The sequence below is a fragment of the Sinocyclocheilus anshuiensis genome, unplaced genomic scaffold (assembly GCF_001515605.1).
Source record: "Sinocyclocheilus anshuiensis isolate Anshui unplaced genomic scaffold, SAMN03320099.WGS_v1.1 scaffold631, whole genome shotgun sequence".
Taxonomy (NCBI): domain Eukaryota; kingdom Metazoa; phylum Chordata; class Actinopteri; order Cypriniformes; family Cyprinidae; genus Sinocyclocheilus; species Sinocyclocheilus anshuiensis.
In genome coordinates, this window is record NW_015548268.1 from 1,594,732 (window position 1) to 1,617,613 (window position 22,882).

Sequence of the window (22,882 nt, forward strand, 5' to 3'; positions counted from 1 at the left end):
CCACTAATGGCCGCACGCGGTTCATCTTACTGTCTTTCACTGGCACATGGAAAGGTTTGGTCCAGGGTCTCTTCACTGTAAGTGCTGAAATTAATCACTTAACGATGTGATACCTATAATGTTTAAAGATATTTTGTTCATATTTTTATTTCATGTATGATAATCTATTTTTGTTATCACATAATAATTAAAATATTACTCATTGTGTACAAATCTTTAAATGGTATGGCTCCATCCTACCTTTCTGACTCAGACCAGATAGACTGTTGGTTATTCCCAGCTCGAAGTACAAGACTAGAGGTGACCGTGCTTTCTCTGGCGTTGCCCCCAGACTCTGGAATGACTTGCCCATTGCTACTGACTTGCTATATAAATAAAAATGCCAAATTGCCATTGCCATTAATTAGGTTTGCATATATTAATTCACACACACCTCTCTCCAGAAATGTCCCTCGCAGACTGCTGTTGGTGAAAGCCGCAGGCTGCTGAGTTTAGCTCTAACTCAAACCAGTCACACCCCAACATCATCTTATGAAGAATTATTTGAGAATTACAGAATTATAGATTGTTACACTGTGTACTAATGTTGCTTAATGAAACACGACACAAGAGTCGGGCTCTGGAAGTTAAAATCCCATGAGTTTTTTCTCAGATGACTTGGTTTTTAAAATGTGTTCATGATTTAGTTTATAATGTATTTATATCCAAAGTCAGATGTGTTATATATTAGTTATGCATTTAATTCTACACATTTAATCAATGGATTGTGGTTGGGAACCCCTGATGTAGAGTAATAATCCAGAATATCCTAATGATGCCTAGTAAGCATAACCCTAAACCCTACAGAACAGCCTAATAATCAGCCAGAAAACCTAAAAAATAATATTGTGATTCACCATACAACCTATGCATTCTTTGAGGAATTTTTGAAAATCCTGTTTACAAAATTAATGAGAACCAAAACTGCTGGAAAAGCCAGTGGTCAGTGATGTGCTGTATGGAGGCTTATTATTGAAAAAGATTCAGAAATACATGTTCACAATGATAAAGACAGAATCAGTCTTGAGAGAAACATCATGCCACAATACGCTACTAGATTTTCCCCCAAAAAAGCAGGGAAAAAGTCAAGGATTTGCAGAGTACAGCTGACAAAACATATGTATAATTCACTGAATGAAAAATACATTTATAATTTCTTAAATAAAAAATGCATTAAAGCATGACAGGCTAAAATGCTTCTTTGCGATTTTTGTTTTTAATACACAAACAAAAACATACTAAACTACAGTGGCAGCTTTGAGGTCTTCCACTAATATATTTTTTTAGTTTTAATAACAGTGAAACAAGAATGCCATTATATGTAAAATTGACTCCGATTTAATTTGTTCCCTATTATCCATAAAATAAAGCAATTCATACTTTTATCTGCTTATAATAAAAAGTCTATATAGCTGAAATCATGCGGCGACAATGTGTGATCCCGTATGTTTAGTCGTGGCTTATCTTCCCACTCCATCAGTCATCCAGGTGCTGTTATTATGTTTATCATGAGCCTACGCTGAACTGTTGCTATGAATTGTGTTTATGTGTAATAAAAAAAGCAAAAGTGATTAAAGCTGAGGCGGCGCAGCCTTAAGGAGACACATCCGTGCCTCTGACGATGCTGCTCTCTCGCTAATTACATGGCAACAAATGAGTTGCCAATCATCTGAATGCATTGTTTGCTCTTATCAGAAGAACCCATCAAGAGTCAAGAGTCTAGAGGCATTTATTTATCATTTGCATAGTTAACACTGGGGAAAACTGGGCATTGAAATGCTTGTGACGACATACAGTGACAATAACAGGACCATACAAAAAAAAATACAGATATAGACGTACGTGGAGGGCACTGAGATATTGAGTGACTTCAGTGACAATAGGCAGAACAATAACACAAAGCATTAAATACAAATAAGTGGCAGTAACAGATACAATAAGGGTAGACGACAGTGTTAAGAGTTTTAAGTAGTCCTGAGGTACTGATATAAGAATATTGGGGGTAGAGCAGTGTCCAAAATGTCATTGTAGAGTGTCGCAGAGCTACATGAAAGAAAATTAAAGTGGCAGTGCAAGTACAATAAATAATAAACTTAAGAGCAGCATGTATTCCGGTTTTATATGAAGGATAGCTGGCTATTAAGCAGTCTGATGGCTTGAAGATAGAAGCTGTTCTTCAGTCTGGTTGTCCGTGATAGGATGGATTGTAAGCGTCTGCCAGATGGCAGTGTGGCAAACAGGTGATGAGCGGGGTGAGTGCAGTCCTTGATGATGCTGCGGGCCTTTCTCAAGCAGCGAGTTTGATAGATGTCCTGTAGTGCTGGGAGTTTATGTCCAATGATGAGCTCTGCTGTTCTCACCACTCTCTGAAGAGCTTTGCGGTCGAAAGAAGAGCAGTTGCCGTACCATACGGTGATGCAGCCGGTCAGAATGCTCTCTATAGTGCAACGGTAGAAATTTGACATGATGTTAGAGGAGATGCCAAACCTCTTCAGCCTCCGCAGGAAGTAGAGACGCTGACGGGCTGTTCTCACTATGGTCTCTGAGTGTAGGCTCCAGGAAAAATCCTCAGAGATGTGAATGCCAAGGAACTTGTAGCTCTTAACTGTCTCTACTTTCTCTCCATTGATGTGAATGGGAATGTGACCCTCTCTCTGTGACAAGTCGAGCCAATTAAAAGTCTCAAATGAGACAGATGGTGGCGGAGAGCATGTCCTCCCCCTTTACTTAATTCATGATTGCCAATTAAAAAAATAAAGATAAAAATCTGCCAGAAAGGATGGCTGACTTTACCCTTTTTCAGATTAGATGATGGATTGTTTTGTTCTTTTTCCTGCTTCATTTCGAGGCAGTATGGTGTGATGAACAACTAAAACGGTTTGGGACGTTTAGTGGCAGCTTTCCTGCAGCTCAAACAATAGATCATGGCGCTAGCAACACCAAGGTCATGGGTTCGATTCTCAGGGAAAGCAAGACCAGGAAGACCAGGACTAGAGCTGGTTTAACAAGGGCTAATCTTTGAGCGATATTCAATGCATTGTTTAAGGCAGTTAGAAGAAATATACTTATATGTTTGCCAGTGAAATATGACAAGTATTATATCTTCTTATGCTAAAGAATTATAGTGGAGTTTGATGTCTGATGACACAATCAATGATCACTTGAATACTAACATTATTTTCAACCATGTACAGTATATGCATAAAACGGTCCATAATCATGGACTCCATACTGTCCTTACAGTCAACCTTTGTGGTATTGGCTTATAATTAAATTATTGTGTTCGCATTTAAGTTATTTTGAATAAAAGCATGTGCTAATTGTAAATGGACTTACTAAATCTAAGAATTTTAGCTCCTGCGAACCTAACTAGTCTTCTGCCACGCTACAATCCATCACGCTCCCTAAGGTCGCAAAACTCTGGACTTTTGGTAGTACCTAGGATAGCAAAGTCCAGATGAGATGATGCCAACCCCTCAGAGGACCTCAGATGATGCCAACCATGAAACAACATACAGAACTACCACATTTTGCTATAAGTTTGATTGCATCATATAATAATTGCTGTTAATAGTGTTCATCGTCTGTTTGATTACGTCTTTAATTGATTTTTCCGTACATTTCTGCCATATGTACATTAACTGATTATAGATTCAGATATAGATCAGTCACCACTGATAAGCTACTACTAAATATTGTAGAAACCTCTTTTGCTGTAAAGTTGCTTTGCAACGATTTGTATTGTGAAAAGCGGCATACAAATAAACTTGAATTGAATTGAATTGAATTTAAATGTAGCTATCGCTAACACAGTGATACGCTAAACAATACTCGGCAGTGAGAGAGAAGAAGTCCATGGCTTATAAAGCGTGCCTCATTGGGTGTACGGAAGTCCCTGGACAGGATTCGTGACAATTATATATTAGAATTATATCTAGTACAATATTATAAATACCTTTAATTGCAATTTCTAACCTCAACTAATCAAAACTCGTTTGTTAATATCAAAAAATATATAGGTTAATGGAAGTATGAGTAGTTAAAATAGCATTCTCGATATCTTTAATGCCAACTACAGTAAGTCAAAATTGCATGATATCCGGAATTGGACAGGGAAATTAAATGATAAAATGACTTGCCATAGGTATGTCTGTGCACTATAACAACATTCAAAACAAGAGTATTTTTGTTCCTTAATTGCTCTTCATGTTTCAAGGCCTCGGTTTTTAGGGAGATTTAATTTTCTGAATGAGCAATTGCCAAAAGAGATATGTTAATGCCAAGACTTGGCAAGACCTAAGGGAAAGTCAGTGGACAGAAAAATGCTGCTAGGGATTAACCACATAAATAAATTCTGACACATCAGTTCTCGATTCTGTATGTGTGTGTAAATCATCTCAGCTGTAGCGTTTATGTCCTGCAAGAAAGAGAAAAAAAGTGACACGGCAAACAGAGACTGAAGTTTGAAATCATTTTTATTCAGCACAGGTGTGTAAGGGATATTCATTCATTCATGTTCTTTTTTATTATTTTCTTTTATTATATCTCATATAACATTCTATATTTTAGCTCAGTAAGGACAGATAATCTCTTGCCATAGTAACAAAGTAATTTTATATTAGTAGTTCATTAGTAGTTGTAGAGTAAATCTAAAGATATATTTAGCATAATTTAGTGAGATCCACATTTATAGTGTCAGCAGTGTCAACAAGCAGACAACAATGACAATAACCCAGACACAGCTACGGATGTGAAGGGTTTATGAATCTTTCTCCAAATGTTTCTACTAACCCATATCATATTCTACACCATCTTTAATTTCACAACACTTTATTCTCATATGAAAAATAAAAGTATCTGTATGGGTTACATTATGGAAACGGTCCCACTTTAAGTGGCATTAACTACTATGTACTTAAATAAAAAAATAAGTACAATGTACTTATTGTGTTCATAGTGTATTGCAAAACACTTTTGCTGCTATTGAGGTGGGAAACGGATAAGGTTAGGTACAGGTTTGGTGGTATGGGTAGGTTTAAGGGTGGGTTAAGGTGTAAGGGATGGGTCAACAGTATAATTATAAATATAATTACAGATGTAATTACATGCAGGTATTTTTAAAATATAAGTACAATTTAAAAACATGTATGTACACAATAAGTGAATTGTACCGAATGATTAATTTAAATGTAAGTACATAGTAGTTAAGGCCAGTTAATATAAAGTGGACCATGGAAACTGGTAAAAATCTAAAATTTATCTTAAAGGTGACCAATTATGCCACTTTCTACAATATGTAATATAAGTCTCAGGTGTCCCCAGAATGTGTTTGTGAAGTTTCAGCTCAAAATACCGCACAGATCACGTATTATATCATTTTGAAAATGCCTATTTTGAGAGGAAGCAGAAACACACTGTTTTCGTGCATGTATCTTTAAATGTAAATGAGCTGCTGCTCCCCGCCCCCCTTTCCACAATAGGGCTGTGCCTTTACAGCTTGTACTTTACATACTCGTACTCGCGCTGAAATCATGCATTTTAAAGCCATATTAGTTTAAACTTCGCCATCCAGCTAGGTTCTTCTACAATTACCCCATCGACTTCGGTCAGAAATCTTGGTGTAACCTTTGATGACCAGCTGACCTTCAAAGGCCACTAAGTTCATCTTAAAAAAAAAAATAAATAAAAAAAAATGTTTCTTTCTCTTTATTTATTCCTTCCCTTTCTAGCTTGTACTTATTTGAACAATGCCTAAAACTTGGTATGACGAGCAGTTCCTGTGTGTTTGCCTCTTTAAGAAGAATCGCTTTATGTATTCCCCAATTGTAAGTCGCTTTGGATAAAAGTGTCTGCAAAATGACTAAATGTAAATGTAAATGTAAACTTCTGATATAGGGTTTTATAGGGTCATAATGGTGGTGCCTTAGGTGAAAAGGTGCAGATTAAGGAGCAGTAATATTATAATAAGATCCCTTTGCCATGTCACAGAGGGAGCGAAAACTGACGCACTCTCAGACGCTTGCAGAAAAAGGCTTACTAAAAAAAAGTTACTGGGTTAATCTTTTTCACGTTTCCTGTGTTGGTAGATGCACCAGGGACCCGATTATAGCACTTAAAACTGGAAAAATGTCAGATCTTCATGATATGTCACCTTTAACATCTAAAACGGTCACATTCCTCCAAACTAACCAAAATATGTGACTGTTATGTAACTGTGACATAATCTGATGACCAAACTTTTGTTGTGGCAACCGGAAAAGTGAAAAGTGAAATTCAGTTTCTGTGTTGCCACAATGTTACTTTATTCATCCTTTTTACGGGGGTGGTGAGAGAAAAACACCGACATTCTGGATTCAGACGGCATTAAAATCACCAACTACCCCCTGTAAATGGTGAAAATGACTTACGTCCCCCTGAGAAACAATTATCGTCCGAATAGGGCTTATGTCAACATGATAAGCATATGCACGCATGCCACCCACATGCTGCAGCCCATTCATGTCTAATGATGACAAATACATAACAAACTGTAAACTGAACCAAATTACACAAATCACGACCACATCCCCACCCCCACTTAATCTCAACACATTTAATGTTATTTGTTATGTGTAATGGCTATGCTCTTCTCAATTTTGTCATTTCATCTAAATATCAACATTTGCAAGTAACTTTAACAAACTTTTGGATTCGTGTGAAACACATTAATCTTTATGACCACTGACACTCCCTCACATACAGTCTCTCTAACATAAAGGCTCAAAAAAAAAAAATCAGTGCGTGTATTGTTATGTGAATTAGTGTGCATGATGATTTTCACATACTTTTGTAGCTCTAGACTACAAAATCCAGCACTCAAGTCTTGCAAACAAATGTTTAGTGTGTGTTTTATGTTCTATTTCAGTGAGTTGATTTTCTCAGAAATACAAATGTGTACATACTGTACATGCTGCTCACATATTAATGTAGCAGAGTTTATGCTGAATACAGTGTAATCAGACTTTAGCCATTCAAATGTTAAAACAAACTGAAATAAGCACATGTACCCAGATACATGTACCCAGAATGTGCATAAGGGCTTTTGTGCTGCTCTGCACTGGAGCTTTTCGTACTGCTATTTTCAAACAAAGATAATTAATTTTTACCCTATATTTTTGTTGTATCAAATCTATAATGTCTGCTGTCCTACTAAACAATTGCAGAATACAATACAAAGAAAAAATTTGAATAGTATGCATGAAGTAGTAATAACTATCACAATTGTATTGTTCATAAGATTCTAAGAATGTTTGTGTAATTGTAATTTTTAAAGTGAAGAATTTACCAGAAGTAGCAGTAAGGGATCTACACTCGCATTCACTTGTTTCAGATGTTACAAAATTATTGCTGTTTTGGGGTGTGTTAGATATCATCACTCCTCATTAGCCACACCCAAAATATATTCTTAATTTTCTAAACAATTTCATTAATCTAAATTATTTTAATAATGTATCGTCAAGAGGGTTTGCAGATTACACACAGCAATTCTGTATGAACTAGGTGGAAAAGAGAGAGAACATTTAAAATGTTCAAAACATTTTATACAGAATGGAACAGTATATCACCAACAGGTTCAGGAGACCTCAAGGAATCAGAGGCAAAACATCATTATCATTATACACAGTTTCAGAATTATTAACGAAAATTTTAATTTGATTACTATTATACCTGTACCCAAAGATGGACATGTGTATGTAAACCTGAATGTTGGTGCTATACAGGGCCATCATACGAAGTTTAGGGGCTCTGCAATATACATTATCTGATTCCCAAAAAGTTTTAGAAGTAGTAGTAGTAGTAGCAGAAGAAGAAGAATAGGGTTCAAGAACCTACTTTGTTTTGACCCCTAAAAACTTCAGTTCAGTCACTCCAGTATTGGTAGGTATGTTAAAAAAAAAAAAAAAAACGTTAGAATCATTTTGTTATTCTCAGGTCAGAATGAGGTCTCGTCAGCTGCTGCTCCCAGCCAGGGTGACAGTGGCAGGAGATGCGGCCCCGCATCATGAGTTTGACTCATGCAAGGGTCAAATATGGCAGACTCCAGTGAGCTGAGTGAGCCCGTTACAGACCCTGTCCCTTCAAAGGCATATGTGTGCAGACAGTCAAAGGGTGGAAGGTATGTGTCTTCATCTGCCTCAGCCAGCCGGTCCATAATAAACTGTTGAAAGACTGTGTCTTCTGGTCCAATGAGGTGAGACTGACGCAGAGACATGCGGATACTGGTGGTGACCTCCTCCCGACAGAGCTTGTGCTCTCGCCGACGTGGGTGCCGGAGAGGAACTGTTTGGGTGGACTCTGTCTCTGGGATGGCAAAACTCAAGATTTTCTCTGAGAACTCCACTGTTTCCAACTCTTGTGTTGCCATTTTCTCCTGCCGTAATGTCTTGTACTTTCTCACAGCTAGCATTAGTGTGGACAGCACTGCAGGGCAAGCCAGAGAGAGAACAGGTTTTACTATGCTTTTAAAACACTCCCTATTTCTTTATATTACATACACTATCTATTTGAGATTTAAGGTAAACCATTTGTGACAACTGAAAAACAAAACAAAATGCTACATTGTCACAGTGCATGTCTGCAGAAACATGTGTGAATAATTTTAAGAATAGATTTCCAGAAAGATTAAATATGTTCACACAAGAGCATCTCAAAAGTAATGCATCAAACACTTACCCATTCATTGCAGCTTTTGACCATCATTAAGAAGTTTATTTTCAGAAAAGTTTGATTATTATCTGATTATTATTAAATTTTGAAACATCCGATGTGATATTTTCCTTATAAGTACGACATTATTTGGCGAATCTCCGCTCTCTACCCAACAAAACGGACGAACTTCTTCTGCTCTCCCGGACAAATAAGAATTTTTCACACTCTGCTGCTCTGTGTTTCACGGAAACCTGGCTGAATGACGCCATTCCGGACAGCGCGTTGAGTCTCCCGGGCTTTCAGCTGTTCAGAGCGGACCGCGACGCAGAATCAACGGGGAAATCACGCGGCGGCGGGACATGCTTTTACATCAACGAAAGGTGGTGTACAGATGTTACAGCGTTAAAGAAGATATGCTGTTCCGATCTAGAAGCGTTTTTCATTAACTGTAAGCCGTTCTATTCGCCGCGGGAGTTTCACTCGTTCATTCTCGTCAGTGTCTACATTCCTCCGCAAGCACACGTGAGCTCAGCTTTACAGGAACTCGCTGATCTGATCACAGAGACAGAACAACAACACCCGGACTCTGTTTTAATCATTCTCGGGGACTTTAATAAAGCAAATCTTTCCCGTGAACTGCCAAAATACAGACAGCATGTTACATGTCCCACCAGAGACAGTAATATACTGGACCATTGTTACTCCACAATAAAGGATGCATATCGCTCGGTCCCCAGAGCAGCTGTAGGACTCTCTGACCACTGCCTGGTTCATCTTATACCGACTTACAGGCATAAACTTAAATCTGCTAAACCTGTAGTAAAGTCTGTAAAGAGATGGAGCAACGAAACAGAGCAGGCATTGCAAGCCTGTTTCGACTGCACTGATTGGAGTGTTTTTGAAGCAGCCACCAACGATCTGGACGAGCTCACGGAATCTGTAACATCATATATCAGTTTCTGTGAAGACATGTGCATCCCTACCAGGACTCATTTAACATTCAATAATGATAAGCCATGGTTTACAGCAAAACTTCGTCATCTTCGTCAGGCCAAAGAGGACGCCTACAAAAGGGGGGACAGAGTCTTGTACAATCAGGCCAGAAACACACTGAATAAGGAGATTAGAGTGGCCAAGGAGACTACGCTAAAAAGCTAGAACACCAGATACAATTTATTATTTTTTTGTGGTTTATATTTATGCATGTGTATTTTATTCACATCTCATTTTTATTATCTGTGTTATTGTTGTCTCCGTGTACTGGAAGCTTGTGACACTATAACAAATTCCTTGTATGTGCAAACATACTTGGCAATAAAGCTCTTTCAGATTCTGATTCTGATTCTGATTTGTCTTTTTGGTCAATTGTGACTGGTTTACAAACGAATGAACAGTACATCTCACAACATAAGCTTTGCAAACAAACTTTTTCTAGGTCAATGCTTTATTTTAGACCCAACAATAATGCTGCAACACACTGTAATGGCTGGAAAAATCAGACACATCATTATTTGATATATCTAACAAATAATCCAACAACCCACACCCAACAAGCCAACCATGAGGGTCTATGGGACCCTCCCCCGAATGCAAATAACCGAAATGGACAGAATAGACATCTGGTTACCACAGTAACTGTTGCAAAAGGAATTGAATGTGTATAGCCGCTAGATGGAGGTATGTGAATGTATTTACTGTAAATGTGAGAGACCATAGCTGAAGAAAAGAGAGTAAAAGACAAATGCACTGCAATGCCCTTATGTCTGTCTCTTTGTTTTAATGGAATCTGCTACAACTGAGCAATGATTTCTACAGTAACTAGATAAACTTTACGACCCAATGGAATGTAGAGAGAGACTCCTTCTCACTTAATTCACTTTGAAACAGACACATACTGCCCATAGAAAAGGACTTCTTTCATTAATTCATATACAAACCTTTCTATGAATGAACATGCATATCCCCAAGCCATTGTGTATATTATTGCTGTTTTTGTATATTGTCTTTTGTATTGTATACTGTTTTATGCATGCTTTATGATAGAACTACTAATTAATGTAGCTTCACCTATACCATTTTTTGGTATGTACGAATTTGTATTTTGATTATCTAAATGATAGTGTGTATTATAGGTTGATACCTATGCAAAATATTAGTATTATAAGTATTTATAATAGTCTTTGCATCAACACCCAATCCAGTTACATATGCAAAATACCATGTTCAAAGACAAAGGATCGTAAACTTTCCCTCCGAAAGTTTAAGTTACCATTGGCTCACAGACCTCCTGGAGGTGTGACCTCCACAGAAGTTAATGGGCACTGTTGGAGTGACCTTGCGCTCGTATCTCTTCTTCTGCTCTTACTGCTCTTATACATCCAGTCTGACCGTGATGCCATGGGACCTCCCCTGCACCAGCAGGTCTCCAAACTTTCTACCTGAAAGAACTCTCCCAACCACAACTGAGTCAGCCTTTTTCCTATGTATATATGAGTGAGTGAGTGTATATGTTTGTTTAGACTAGTTATGTGTTAGTGTTTAGTTAAAACTTTTGTGCACAAATTTCATGAGTTTGGTTTTTGTGGTTAGTGCTTGTAGACAAAGTAAATTTAATGAGCCGATCTTGCTACATGCTCTAATGCATTAGTACTATCAGAAAGATGTTTTCTGTGGCCACGAAAATATAATTTCTTAGAGATGATATAAAATTACGAACAGATTAGTTCATTGTAATATAAATTCTGCTTCAGTTACTTCTGGTAGCTGATATAAATAATTATTAATAATACTTTTGTTAATACTAAATCTTCATCTTTGATCAATGATTGTTTTAGTATGCAAGAATTCATGAGCAGTCAGGCATTGTTTGTCACAAAACTGTGATCAGGGCTCCTGCACAAAGCTATCATGCTTCACATTACAAACCCATTAGGGGTTATACAAATTTTATTATGCCCAGGTAAAAAAATAAAGTATACTTGAATGCACTAAAAATACTTAAATACAAGCAAGTACATTTGTAGTACATTCTTTTTTTGTGCTAAATAAAATTGTAAAAGTTATACACTATAAATACACTAATTAAATGTATATTTCTACTTCAGTAGTACTTCAGTGCACTTGAAAAAGTATACGAAATTTTAAAATACTTAAAAAAGATTTGTAGTGCATTGAAATAGTGTACTACCGCAAAAAAAAAAAAATAATAATAATTAATAAATAAAGAGTTTTATTAGTGTATTTCTTAAAACTGTGCTTTGAATGCTTTAAAAAATAAGTTCAATCTTAGTAGACTTTTATATAGATCTAAACTTAAATTTAATTGATATTGTAAAAATATATTACTAATGTACTAGTTATAAGCACATTTTCCCAATTGTGGTACTTTACACTTAATATAAATGCACTAAGTGTAGTCAGATAAAGTAAACCAAATAAACATGTAGTTAAGTATATCATATAAAGGGTAATATTAACATAGTTACAATACATTTGAAATGAATTATTTAATGTATAAAAGTATGTGGACAATACATTATGAATACATTTTTTATATATTTATATATTATTTGTATATTTAAAATAATACACACATTGTGGCTATTTATTTATTTATTATTATTTTATTTTAATTGTTTTAATTATTTAATTTTATTTATTTATTTAAAAAAATATTTTGTATTATGTTATAATTTGTATTTACATATATATATATATATAATGCAAATGAAATAAAGTATTATTTGGAAAATATTTAAGTTAACAGCATATCTTTTTTTTTTTTTACAGCATATCTTCATTGTCAGTCGGACTAAATTTCTAACCGGCATGCACTGTTTCAAGTCAGCCGCCGATCGGTCTGTGCAGTGCTGCATAAAGTCGAACACACCTAATGTTAGCTTGGCACTGAAAATGGTCAACATGTGACCGAAACGTTTGCCTTGTTTCACTCAGTAAATTGCTTATATTGTTTTAATCTCGCTTGTGACTCTTTTATGTTTGTGTGCAGACTTTTTTCAAGCTCTTCACCTTTGGGGAACTTTTTTTGGTCTACGCACCTCAGTTGGATTATTTTGAAGGCGCGGTGAGTCTCTGGCTGCTTCTTATATATTTTAAATAATCCATCAGTCTATTTTCTATGATGAGTATATTTAAAAGTGTATGAAAGATGGGTTCAAGTGTACTGCAAGTGGTAACTAAATAAAAAATGTTAGTATGTTAAAAACACATTTTAGTTCATATTCGTGGTGTCTCAAAATAGCACAGTTGGGTACACTTAGATGTTCTTAAGATTATCTTAAGAAGTAATAAAGAATAATTTTTAGTATATTCAGAACAAAATTAGTGCATGAAAGTAGACCACTTTAAGTACATTATGGAAGTGTACTAAATGTACTGAAATAAAGTGTATTTTAGTGCACTTTTTTCACCTGGGTGAGCATATAGGGGAAAACTTGACACACACGTGTACACACGCACACACACACACACACTCTCGCCCCTTGTCCAAAGCCTTGTCCAAATACCCACACTTGCGGTCTTGGCCACTTTAGAGCGCGTGCGCGCGACAGGAAGTAAGTGCGCAAGACTGTCCCAGATCTTAAAAAAGCACACTAAACCCACACTATCTCGAATGCCGCTCCGGAGCACTATTCTAGGCTTAGTGCATATGGGCTTACATTTCTGCCACAATGCTGCGCGCGAAAGATCATATTTTGAGCGCACAAAACTACATTTTGCACGCGCGCGATCTGAGTTTTGTGGAGAAAATGTTCGTTTCGCAAAGAAAAAAGTCTTTAGAGTGCACGGAAATCAATTTTGCATTTAAAATACGTTTTTGGATGTGTGCAGACCTTCTCTTTTGCGCGTGCAACGTTTCACTAGCTTGCTCACCTGATGCCCGCCCTCAGTGCTCGCTAAATGCCAACAGCTCAAGCGTGCTCAACACAACCCAGCGTTACAATGTGCCATAATTCCAGCCAATCAGAGATCGAGGCTGCTAAATTCTGATTGGCTGCCTTGACAACCAATCACAACATTTCTTGCATTACCTCGGTTGCAGTTCTGGAAAATAGTGGCACTGGAGACTAAATGGTTCCTAATTCTTTTGCAGTTAACATGCATCTTTTCTTCACTACATGTTTTTGATTGACCCTGCTGACGCACTGAGCATTTTGCTGTCCAATGGTTATGCATTCACTTTGCAATTTCTAGTATTGTATTAGTTTTGAATATTTCTCATGGGCATTTAATAATTTTTTACTTTCAGTCTGAGTTAAATCTCTTTTTTGGCTCATTTTATCTGTAAAAGAAAATCTGCTTAATAATTATGCACACCGTCAAGTGCAAAGACTGCAAGTGTGGGTATTTGGACAAGGCTTCTCTCTCTCTCTCTCGTGTGCATACTGGGAGTGAGTGGGCGGAATTGGCGTGTGAGTTGATGAGTGAGAGAGCTGCTGAGCGAGTGAGTTTCTCTTGTCTTTTTTCAAAGCATCTTTCTTTGCTGTGAACTTGGTTTTGTGTATAGTACAATGCTGAGTTAAGGAACGCCGTCCACCAGTGTTCGCTGGTCGGCAATGGCGGCTCAGGAGCGGCTGAGTTTTGAGCATCTCTCTCACAGGCAGGGTGTCAAAATCGCGCCTGTGATGAGATGCTCAGTAGAGTAATGTAGTTTAGCGTTTGGGAAAGTGGTTGGATACGACAGCATTATGTCGGCGTTTCGTATGAATAGCGCGTTTGTTATTTTCTTAAACAGCATAGAGAAAGTAAACAATGTTGTGCAAAGCAGAGTTGTTATACAGGATATGTTCACGACAGTGATGCCCTTAGTTCAGCCAGCAAGAAAAATCATATTGTCAAATGTTCCCCCTTTATTAAAGATGAACTGCTTATTACAGAATTGTCATGACATGGTAAAATAGTGTCACAAATGAAAAAGATTTAACTGAACTGTAAATTCCCTTTTAGTCAAGCATGTTGTCTGTTTTAGATGGAAAATTTACATGATTTTGAGAAATGATGCTGAGGATCTGAATGTGGGTTTTAAGTTCAGATTTGATGGCTTTAAATATGTGCAACCTCTGAACCTTTGAAATTTGTTGAGTGTGGGCAAGAGGGCCACATTAGATGTCCTGATCAGGTTGACATTTCTGACTCTGAACCTGATAATGTAGGAGTCGATGTAACTGATAGGTGTACTGTTGATAATGGAAGAACTAATGTGACTGGCACTGTGGTGACTAATAATGCTGATGTTAGGGTAGATGCACAGGGGCAGGCTGCAGAAGATGTTAAAAGTATAACTGTGGAAGAAGTTGTTGGTGTTGTTGGGCCTCTCAATATTGAAAGTGAGGGGGAAAGGAAGGATGTTAAGTCTGGTGAAGCTGCTGTGGCAGAGTCAATACAAAAGGGGATGGATACTGAACAAGTGAGTGATGAGGCACTCTTTAAAACAGCTTCAACCAAAAGAAAAAGGCCTAAACCATGTGCCGTAAAAGGGACAACTGAGCAGGTGGCAGAAGACACTGAATGTAGCACAGTTGAAGACTCGGATAGTGATGCAGCTGACAGTAAAAGTAGGCAAAATCGACATAGTGCCTACACCTTTGATAAAATAAGGTATTTTTTTGCAAAAGACAAAGAATATAAAAAATGCTTGAAGGCAAAGAACAGTTCACAGCACAAGAAATCTATAGACTTAAGAAATTTGTTTCAAAAGTGGGACTTGAACTGCAAGCTGATGGTGGTTTTGAAACAACATGATTTTTTCTATCTCTTGTCTAGTGCTTTTTCTTTTTTTCCTTGCATTACTTTTCCTATGAGTGTGGTTAATGTGGGCACTCTTAATTTATTGAAATGGGTATTGAAAAAAAAAGCCTTGTTGTTTGAACTAATTAAACATAAGAATTTAAAATGAAATTGAATGGAGGAAGGAATGGGAGGGTGAGGTGTTTTTTACACACATGAGTTCTACGTCTCTTGTGAACTTAAGCATGTAATTCCTGGAAGACTTATTGTTGTACAGGCAAAAATTGAAAAGTTTACACTTACTTTTTTAATGTTTATGCTCCAACTAATGGTGCTGAAAGAGTATGTTATTTTAAGAATGTAAGCACAGATATTCAGAACTGTATCTCTGATGAATATCCGTTTTTGGGTGGTGATTTTAACTGCACTAAAAATGATGCTATGGATAGGAATCATATGGAACCTCATGCTGCATCTAGTCATGTTATACAAGAATTGACAGAAACTTATGGTCTTTGTGATATTTGGAGAGAACTGCATAGTAATGCAAGACAGTATACATGGGCACATACTAGAGACAATTTTATTTCTTTGGCAAGGCTTGATAGGTTTTATTGTTTTAAACACCATTTTAATATTGTCAAAAAGTGTGTTATTACTCCTGTTGGCTTTACTGATCATTGACTAGTCACATGTAAAAAAATGTATAGCAATTCTAAGGGTTAGGAGTGCATACTGGCATTTTAATATTTTTTTGTTGAATTATGTTTTTTGAAGGATGTTTTAGCTATTTTTGGAATAATTTTAAGTTGAGAAAGCAATGTTTTGTAAATCTGCGACAGTGGTGGGACTATGGAAAGATTGAAACAAAGTCACTTTGCCAGCAATATACTTTCAATGTCTCTCAGAATACCACTCAATCTATGAGAAAGCTTAAATTGGAAATATTGAAGTTACAAGAATTAACAAATTCTACTGCAGAGCAAAATGCTGAAATCATTGCCTCTAAGTCTCGTCTTGTTGACTTGTTTTCAGAACTTAACGCAAATGGATGCTCCATCTAAGTTTTTCTTTAGCCTAGAAAGGAAAAATGGTCAGAGTCATTATAGTCACTCCTTGTACTCTGAAAATGGGCAGGAGTTAATAGAGCCCTCTGATATTAGACAAAGGGCTGTGCGGATCTATGCTGGGCTGTATACTACTCAATACAGGGATGATGAGGAGCTGGATGCCAGTTTTTTGAAGATATTGGTAGTATCTCTGAGGACTCCAAGGCAGAGCTGGAGAGACCTTTGTCTGGATGGGAGCTTTATGCTGCTCTTCAGGAGATGGAGAGTGGCAGGGCACCTGGCACTGATGGGCTTCCAGTCAAATTTTATAAAGCTTTTTGAGCAGTAGTGGGTGAAGACCTGCTTGCTGTTCTAAATGAGAGCTAGGCTGAAGGTTCATTGTCTTTGAGCTGCAGATAAGCTGTGATCTCCCTATTGGCAAAGAAGGGAGATTTACAGGAAATCAAGAACTTGTAAGGCGACCCGTAAGTTTGTTATGCCCAAACCTCAAAGTTTTCTCCAAGACACTGGCTAATAGGTTGAAGAAAGTGATGGAGCAGATCATTCATGTTGACCAGAGTTATTGTGTGCCTGGCAGGTCAATAATGGATAATGCCTGTTTAATACGATATGTTTTTGAGGTTTCTGATTTTTTAGGTTTGGATTTATGCCTTATTTCTATTGACCAAGAAAAAGCTTTTGATAGAGTTGAGCATAATTACCTTTGGAAGACGCTTTTGGCTTTGGCACAAAATGTGTCTCTATGATTAAAGTGTTGTACCAGGACATTGAGAATGTATTAAAGATCAATGGTGGTTTAAGCACCCATTTTAGTGTGTATAGGGGGATTGGACAAGGCTATGCTTTATCTGGGATGTTATATTATTTGGCCATTGAACCTATGCTGAACAAATTAAGATCTAAAATTAATGGTTTATTATTGTCATGATGTTCATTATCAAGTGTCTGCTTATGCTGATGATTATGGTTAATGGACATCAGGATATTAATAATTTAGTTGTTAAAAAAAAACTGAATCTGTTGTCAAAAAATTCGGAGTCATATCAGCTGCTATGGTAAACTGGGAAAATGTGATGCTGTGGCTGTTGTGAAATGGGAACAGGGTCTTCCAAATCTACCGGGTGGGATGTTTTAGAAAAAAGGATTTAATTAAATACTTAGGAGTTTACCTTGGAGATGAGACTTCACAAAATAAAAACTGGGATGGCTTAGTGGAAAAAATGGAGGGCATATTTGCCAAATGGAAGTGGATTCACTCTCAACTATCTTTCAGAGGAAGATCACTCCTAGCCAACAATTTGGTTGCATCTACACTTTGGCATAAGTTGGCATGTGTGGACCCACCTGTTGGTTCACTGCCTCGGTTACAAACAATTCTTGTGAACTTTTTTTTTAGACAAACTGCATTGGGTTCCTCAGAGTGTGCTTTTCCTGCCTAAAGAGGAAGGAGGTCAAGGCTTGGTGCATCTTGCAAGTAGGATGGCAACTTTTCGACTGCAATTTGTACAAAAGTTTTTAATCCGCTCTACAGATTTAGTTTGGCGAAACATGGCTAAAATGATTCTACAAAAAGTGGATGGACTTTGGACTGGACAGTGCTCTTTTTCTTGTGGACACTAAGAAACTGTGCTTGAATGGATTGTCTTCTTTTTACAGGGGACTTTATTCAAATCTGGGGATATTTTAATATTGATAGACTTGAGATAATAGACACTCTTTTTTGGCTGCTGGAGGAACCGCTTATAAAAGGGGCTTGTCTGGATATAACAGATGATGTATCAGGCCTTACACAAATGTTGTCTACCAATAAAACTTTTAAACTGAAGTAGCTGGACCTGAACTAAACGACATAACAGTGACGGCCACCTTGCTGGGACTGAGATCAGTTCGCCATACTAAGGCCCCGTCCACACAGAGACGCGTTTAGCTGTATACGCATAAATTTTGTATCATATAGGCGTTTCGTCCACATGGATCTGGCGTTTTGGGAGAGTGAAACCGATATTTTTTGAAACCGGGTGCCAGAGTGGATAAATCTGAAAACGCCGCCCTTGCATTTTCGTGTAGACAGCGAATCTGTATTTTTTTCTGAAACGATGACGTCATCAGCCCACATCTCGCCCCTAGTCAGGGAAAGTTCTGGCTTTATGTGGACGTAGCCTAAGACAATTGTGGACCTATTAAAGCAAAAGAGGAACTTGACTTGTTATTAGAATACAGGACTGGTCTTTTAGTTCCTGATGAAAAATATTATTTTCCAATACATGGGATTATTCTAGTATTTTGTTGAACATTGATGAACTACAACATTTGGATTTGGAGACTGTTAGTGGAAAAGCAATGTAAAAGTGTTTTGTTAAAATTTTAAATAAAGCTACTTTGAATGGGAGGGTCGATACAGTGTGGAGGGATAAGCTTGGGTTGGGAGATTAAATAAAGCCAGTTTGGAGGGTGCTTAATAAACCACCACTGAATAAGCATTCAGGTGATTTGCAATGGAGAATATTACATGGTGCTGTAGCTGTAAATGCTTTTGTGTCTGTTATAAGTACCAATGTTGTTGATAAATATGTAGTTCAGTCATGAAACTCTAGATGGCATATTCTGACGGGGTGTTAACGTAACTGATGATATTCAGAGAGTTAAACGACTTGGCACAAGCTGATTGGTTCATGCTGCATATGCAGCCAATGAGCTCACTACCTTGCATTTATATGGCTGGCTAGCATTCACTTGAGATTCCTGTAGCGCGCTTTCAGAGTTTCTCTGAAACCCTCCACCTTCCCCAGCTGCACCTGTATAGATCTGCTACGGGGTTATTTTATATGCTATTTGTGCAGCAGCAGTATGTCTTAAATACTCATGGCACCGTATCGCCATATGCATCGACAGTAGCAAGTTCCTGTACTTGCTTACAGCAGCAGCAATAATCTACAACTACAGCAATAACCAACAGCAGCAGCAATTCAGCAGCAGCGTAGCAGATCTGTTCCGCCAAGACCAAATACATTAACATTGTCATATCCATCACCATGCTAAAATGTTCCGAGAGTTGTCATGATTGAAATGTGCTTTTTGTGTTTTAAGGGAAACTATTTTTCACTGTTTCTTGGAATGTGTAAGACTCACTCCACTTTTTGCTTTGCTGAGTCAAGTGTTTTTAGATTTTGGTGAAACATTTACACCCAATGCTTTTATTTTTGGTGCAGGATACACCCCCCAAAAATAGGTTGAAATGGCAGTTGATTAATTTCCTGATTGGGGAAGATAAACTGGCTGTTTACATAACAAGGAAAAATAGAATAGAAAACCGGAATGGTCAGGATACTATATCTCTTTTTAAAGCCTATGCCAAATCAAGAATTGTTGTTGAATTTAATTATTATAAACCAATGAAAGACTTGGAAACATTTGAGTTTCAATGGTGCTTTAATAACCTTGTTTGTGCTGTGGTGGAAGGGGAATTGATTTTTACTTTTTTGTGGTGTGGTATTGTATTTTCTTTACTTTACTAAGAGTTTGATCTTTGTTTGTTGACAATGTTTTTGTGAATAAAAGTTGTTGTTAAAAATCAAATCTCTCTCTCTCTCTCTCTCTCTCTCTCTACATATGAAACTTAACAAATTCAGGAATTTACTCAGAAAACATATGAGGGTTTCTTGAAGATATAGGCTTTCAACAAGTCTGGTTAATTTATTTCTAAAAAAGCTTTTTAATATTAATCAGTCTACTAAACTGATGTTTTATGTGTGAATTTGGTAGAATAAGTACAGAAAGCCTGAAATAATCAGGCATCCATTTTTTTGTTGCCAAGAAAAGAGCAGGATAAATGCTAAGCAAGTGTTTTAGTGGTGGAAAAGCTATGAGAAGAGTGACCATTTTGTGTCACATTAAGATGCAGACTTCAGCAGCGAATGTTTGGTTATTGTCCACACAGAAAACACCTATTGTCATATGAGACCAAGTCCATTTTGGATCAAAAAGCATCCAAAATGTATTGCTTTGCAGGGGGAGCAGTACAGTGAGAAGTGACTGGTTCCCACAGTGAAGTTTGGAGGTAGTACATTTTTTTTATATAGGGATGAATGAGTGCTGAAGGTTTGGGGGAATTGTGCTTTATCAATGAATGCACACATGTAATATAAACTTTTGAAACAGAAGATGATACCCCTGCGTTGTTGTGCACTTTTTAACTTGACAATGACTCTATGCATTCTCCTACTGAAAATCCTGCAGTGTGCATCACTCCCCATCAAACATAAAGGTAATAAGGGAGGTTGACCTCGCAGAGTTAAACAAGATAGATGTGACAATTTGTTGTGAACTTCTATAATCAACACAAGAAGGGTCAGAGCAGTACATTTACAGTTATGAAGCACAGACTACATACTAGGATTACACATTTGTTGAATTTAGTGCAAGATGTACTAATTTAAGCAAAATTGCACAATTTACTTATTTTACAGATACTGCAGACATTTTGTTTTCTTTTCTTCTTTTTTTAAGTATGTGTTTAATACGTTTTAATGTTGTCATCTTTGTGTGAATTGTAATATTGATTATTAAAAACATAGAACAGTATCTTTATGTTCAGAGGGAGTGTACTAATTTATGCTGTGTACTATAAGTGCCTTCATGACCCAGCTCCACACCTAGAAAAACAAGTGTGCTGCCGAAGCAACAAAAACTCAAAAAAAAAAAAATCTTGTATTGGTCCACTTGCAACTCTAGTCTATCAAACTATCAAGGATACATCTCAATGCTGTGTATCTAGGTTCTCTGAGCAAACACCAACCAATCATTGAGATCACTCTGTATGTGAATGCCACACAGTCGCAGGGGCATTAAGACCACATCCATATACTTTGTGAATGTGTGACACAAAAACTGGTATAGTTTGCAAAGTAAATACTCAAATCCAGAATTACACACATGCTGCCGTCCTTCTTGGGTATGAAGGAGTCATTTCTAGAAATGCCGTCTGTGTTTGTATGTACTGAATGATGTGATCATAGTGCATGGCTCGAAACATCCAGTCTGACACTCTCTCTAACTGCTGCCAAGCCAGTAGATGGCCTGTGAGAGGAATTAAAGTCTGATTTCCAACAGTGCTCTATAGCTCGTTAGTTAGATGGCACCCTTGAGTCTGTGAGATCAGTGTTTGTAACATAAAAAAGGTGAATTAATCCAAAACTGTCTGGAAGGCAAGCAGGGGAGAAATGAAGATGGTTGGCTGATCCATTTTCTTCCTCTGAATAGGGTCGTGGCCTCCTCTTCAGAAAATTTCTACCTGGCTCACCGCTGCTGCCCAAGTGGCCACTTGAAAGAAACTAAACTTCCAAATGTCTCGCAGCATCCAGTGCCAAAACCTTGTCCAGGTGCCTCCCCCAATAAGCCTGCAAGACAGCTAAAGTGTGCATTGCTAATCCCACAATGCCAGAACATAAGTATGCCTTACTCAGCAGAGAAGAGGTGAATCAAGAGGTGGCTTGGAAGGGATGAAAGACTTAGACTTCCACACAGCAGGCAGTGAGAGGGAGAGATGAGTTACCTTTATCGCTGGCATAACAATGTAGCCATTAAAAATTTGGTAGAGGATCAGTCATGATTTGGGGTGCTTCAGCATGATCCAAGCCAAATACAAGGTTATCCTGGAAGAAACTTGCTTCCTTCTGCTCTGACAATTTTCTGCAAATCTGAAGATTGGTTTGTCCAGCAGAACAATGTTCCATGCCACACAGCCAGGTCAATCAAGGTGTGGGTGGTAGAACACCACATCAAGACAATATTATGGCCACCACATTCTCCAGACCTGAACCCAACTGAAAACCTCTGCAATGTGACCAGGAGGAAGATGAAACAGCCATCAAATAAAGCAAGCTGATTGAATTTTTCTGCACCAGGAGTGGCATAAAGTCACCCAGAAGAAATGTGAAAGACAGATTTTTTGAGTTTTAGTCTACAGAGACTAAAATTAAGACAGTAAAATATGGGAAATATCAAATTGTTAAGATGGCAAACTCAGAAAGGATGTAGAGCAGGGGCCCGTTCTTCGTACGTCGCTAACTCAGTTAGCTGGATTTGATTGTTGACGATTTCGCTTGATCTCGGATTGGTTGGTGACAGCTATTATGGGAGTGGCTTGATGGAGCGCAGGAGATGCAGATAACATGATCTTGACCCTTAAGAAACTTTAATTGACGCTGTCACGTAACAAATCTGCTTCAAAGATCAAATGAAATGAATTGCTAATTACAACACTGAAATAAAAATGTAAAGCCTGTATAAATACTAGAAATCATGAATGTAAATAATTGGGAATCATGTAAAAAAAAAAT

The 22,882-nt window shown here is 37.4% G+C and overlaps 1 protein-coding gene across 1 annotated transcript in view; it reads right to left on the minus strand.

Moving 5' to 3' along the window:
- Positions 1-7,453: 7,453 nt before the first annotated feature.
- cdh19 (cadherin 19, type 2) overlaps positions 7,454-22,882 on the minus strand; it is a 74,074-nt gene continuing 58,645 nt past the window's right edge. The window contains exon 12 of the mRNA XM_016443292.1: positions 7,454-8,499. Within this exon, the coding sequence (XP_016298778.1) occupies positions 8,012-8,499 (488 nt within the window). The 3' untranslated portion in view covers positions 7,454-8,011. The remainder of the gene's footprint in view (positions 8,500-22,882) is intronic.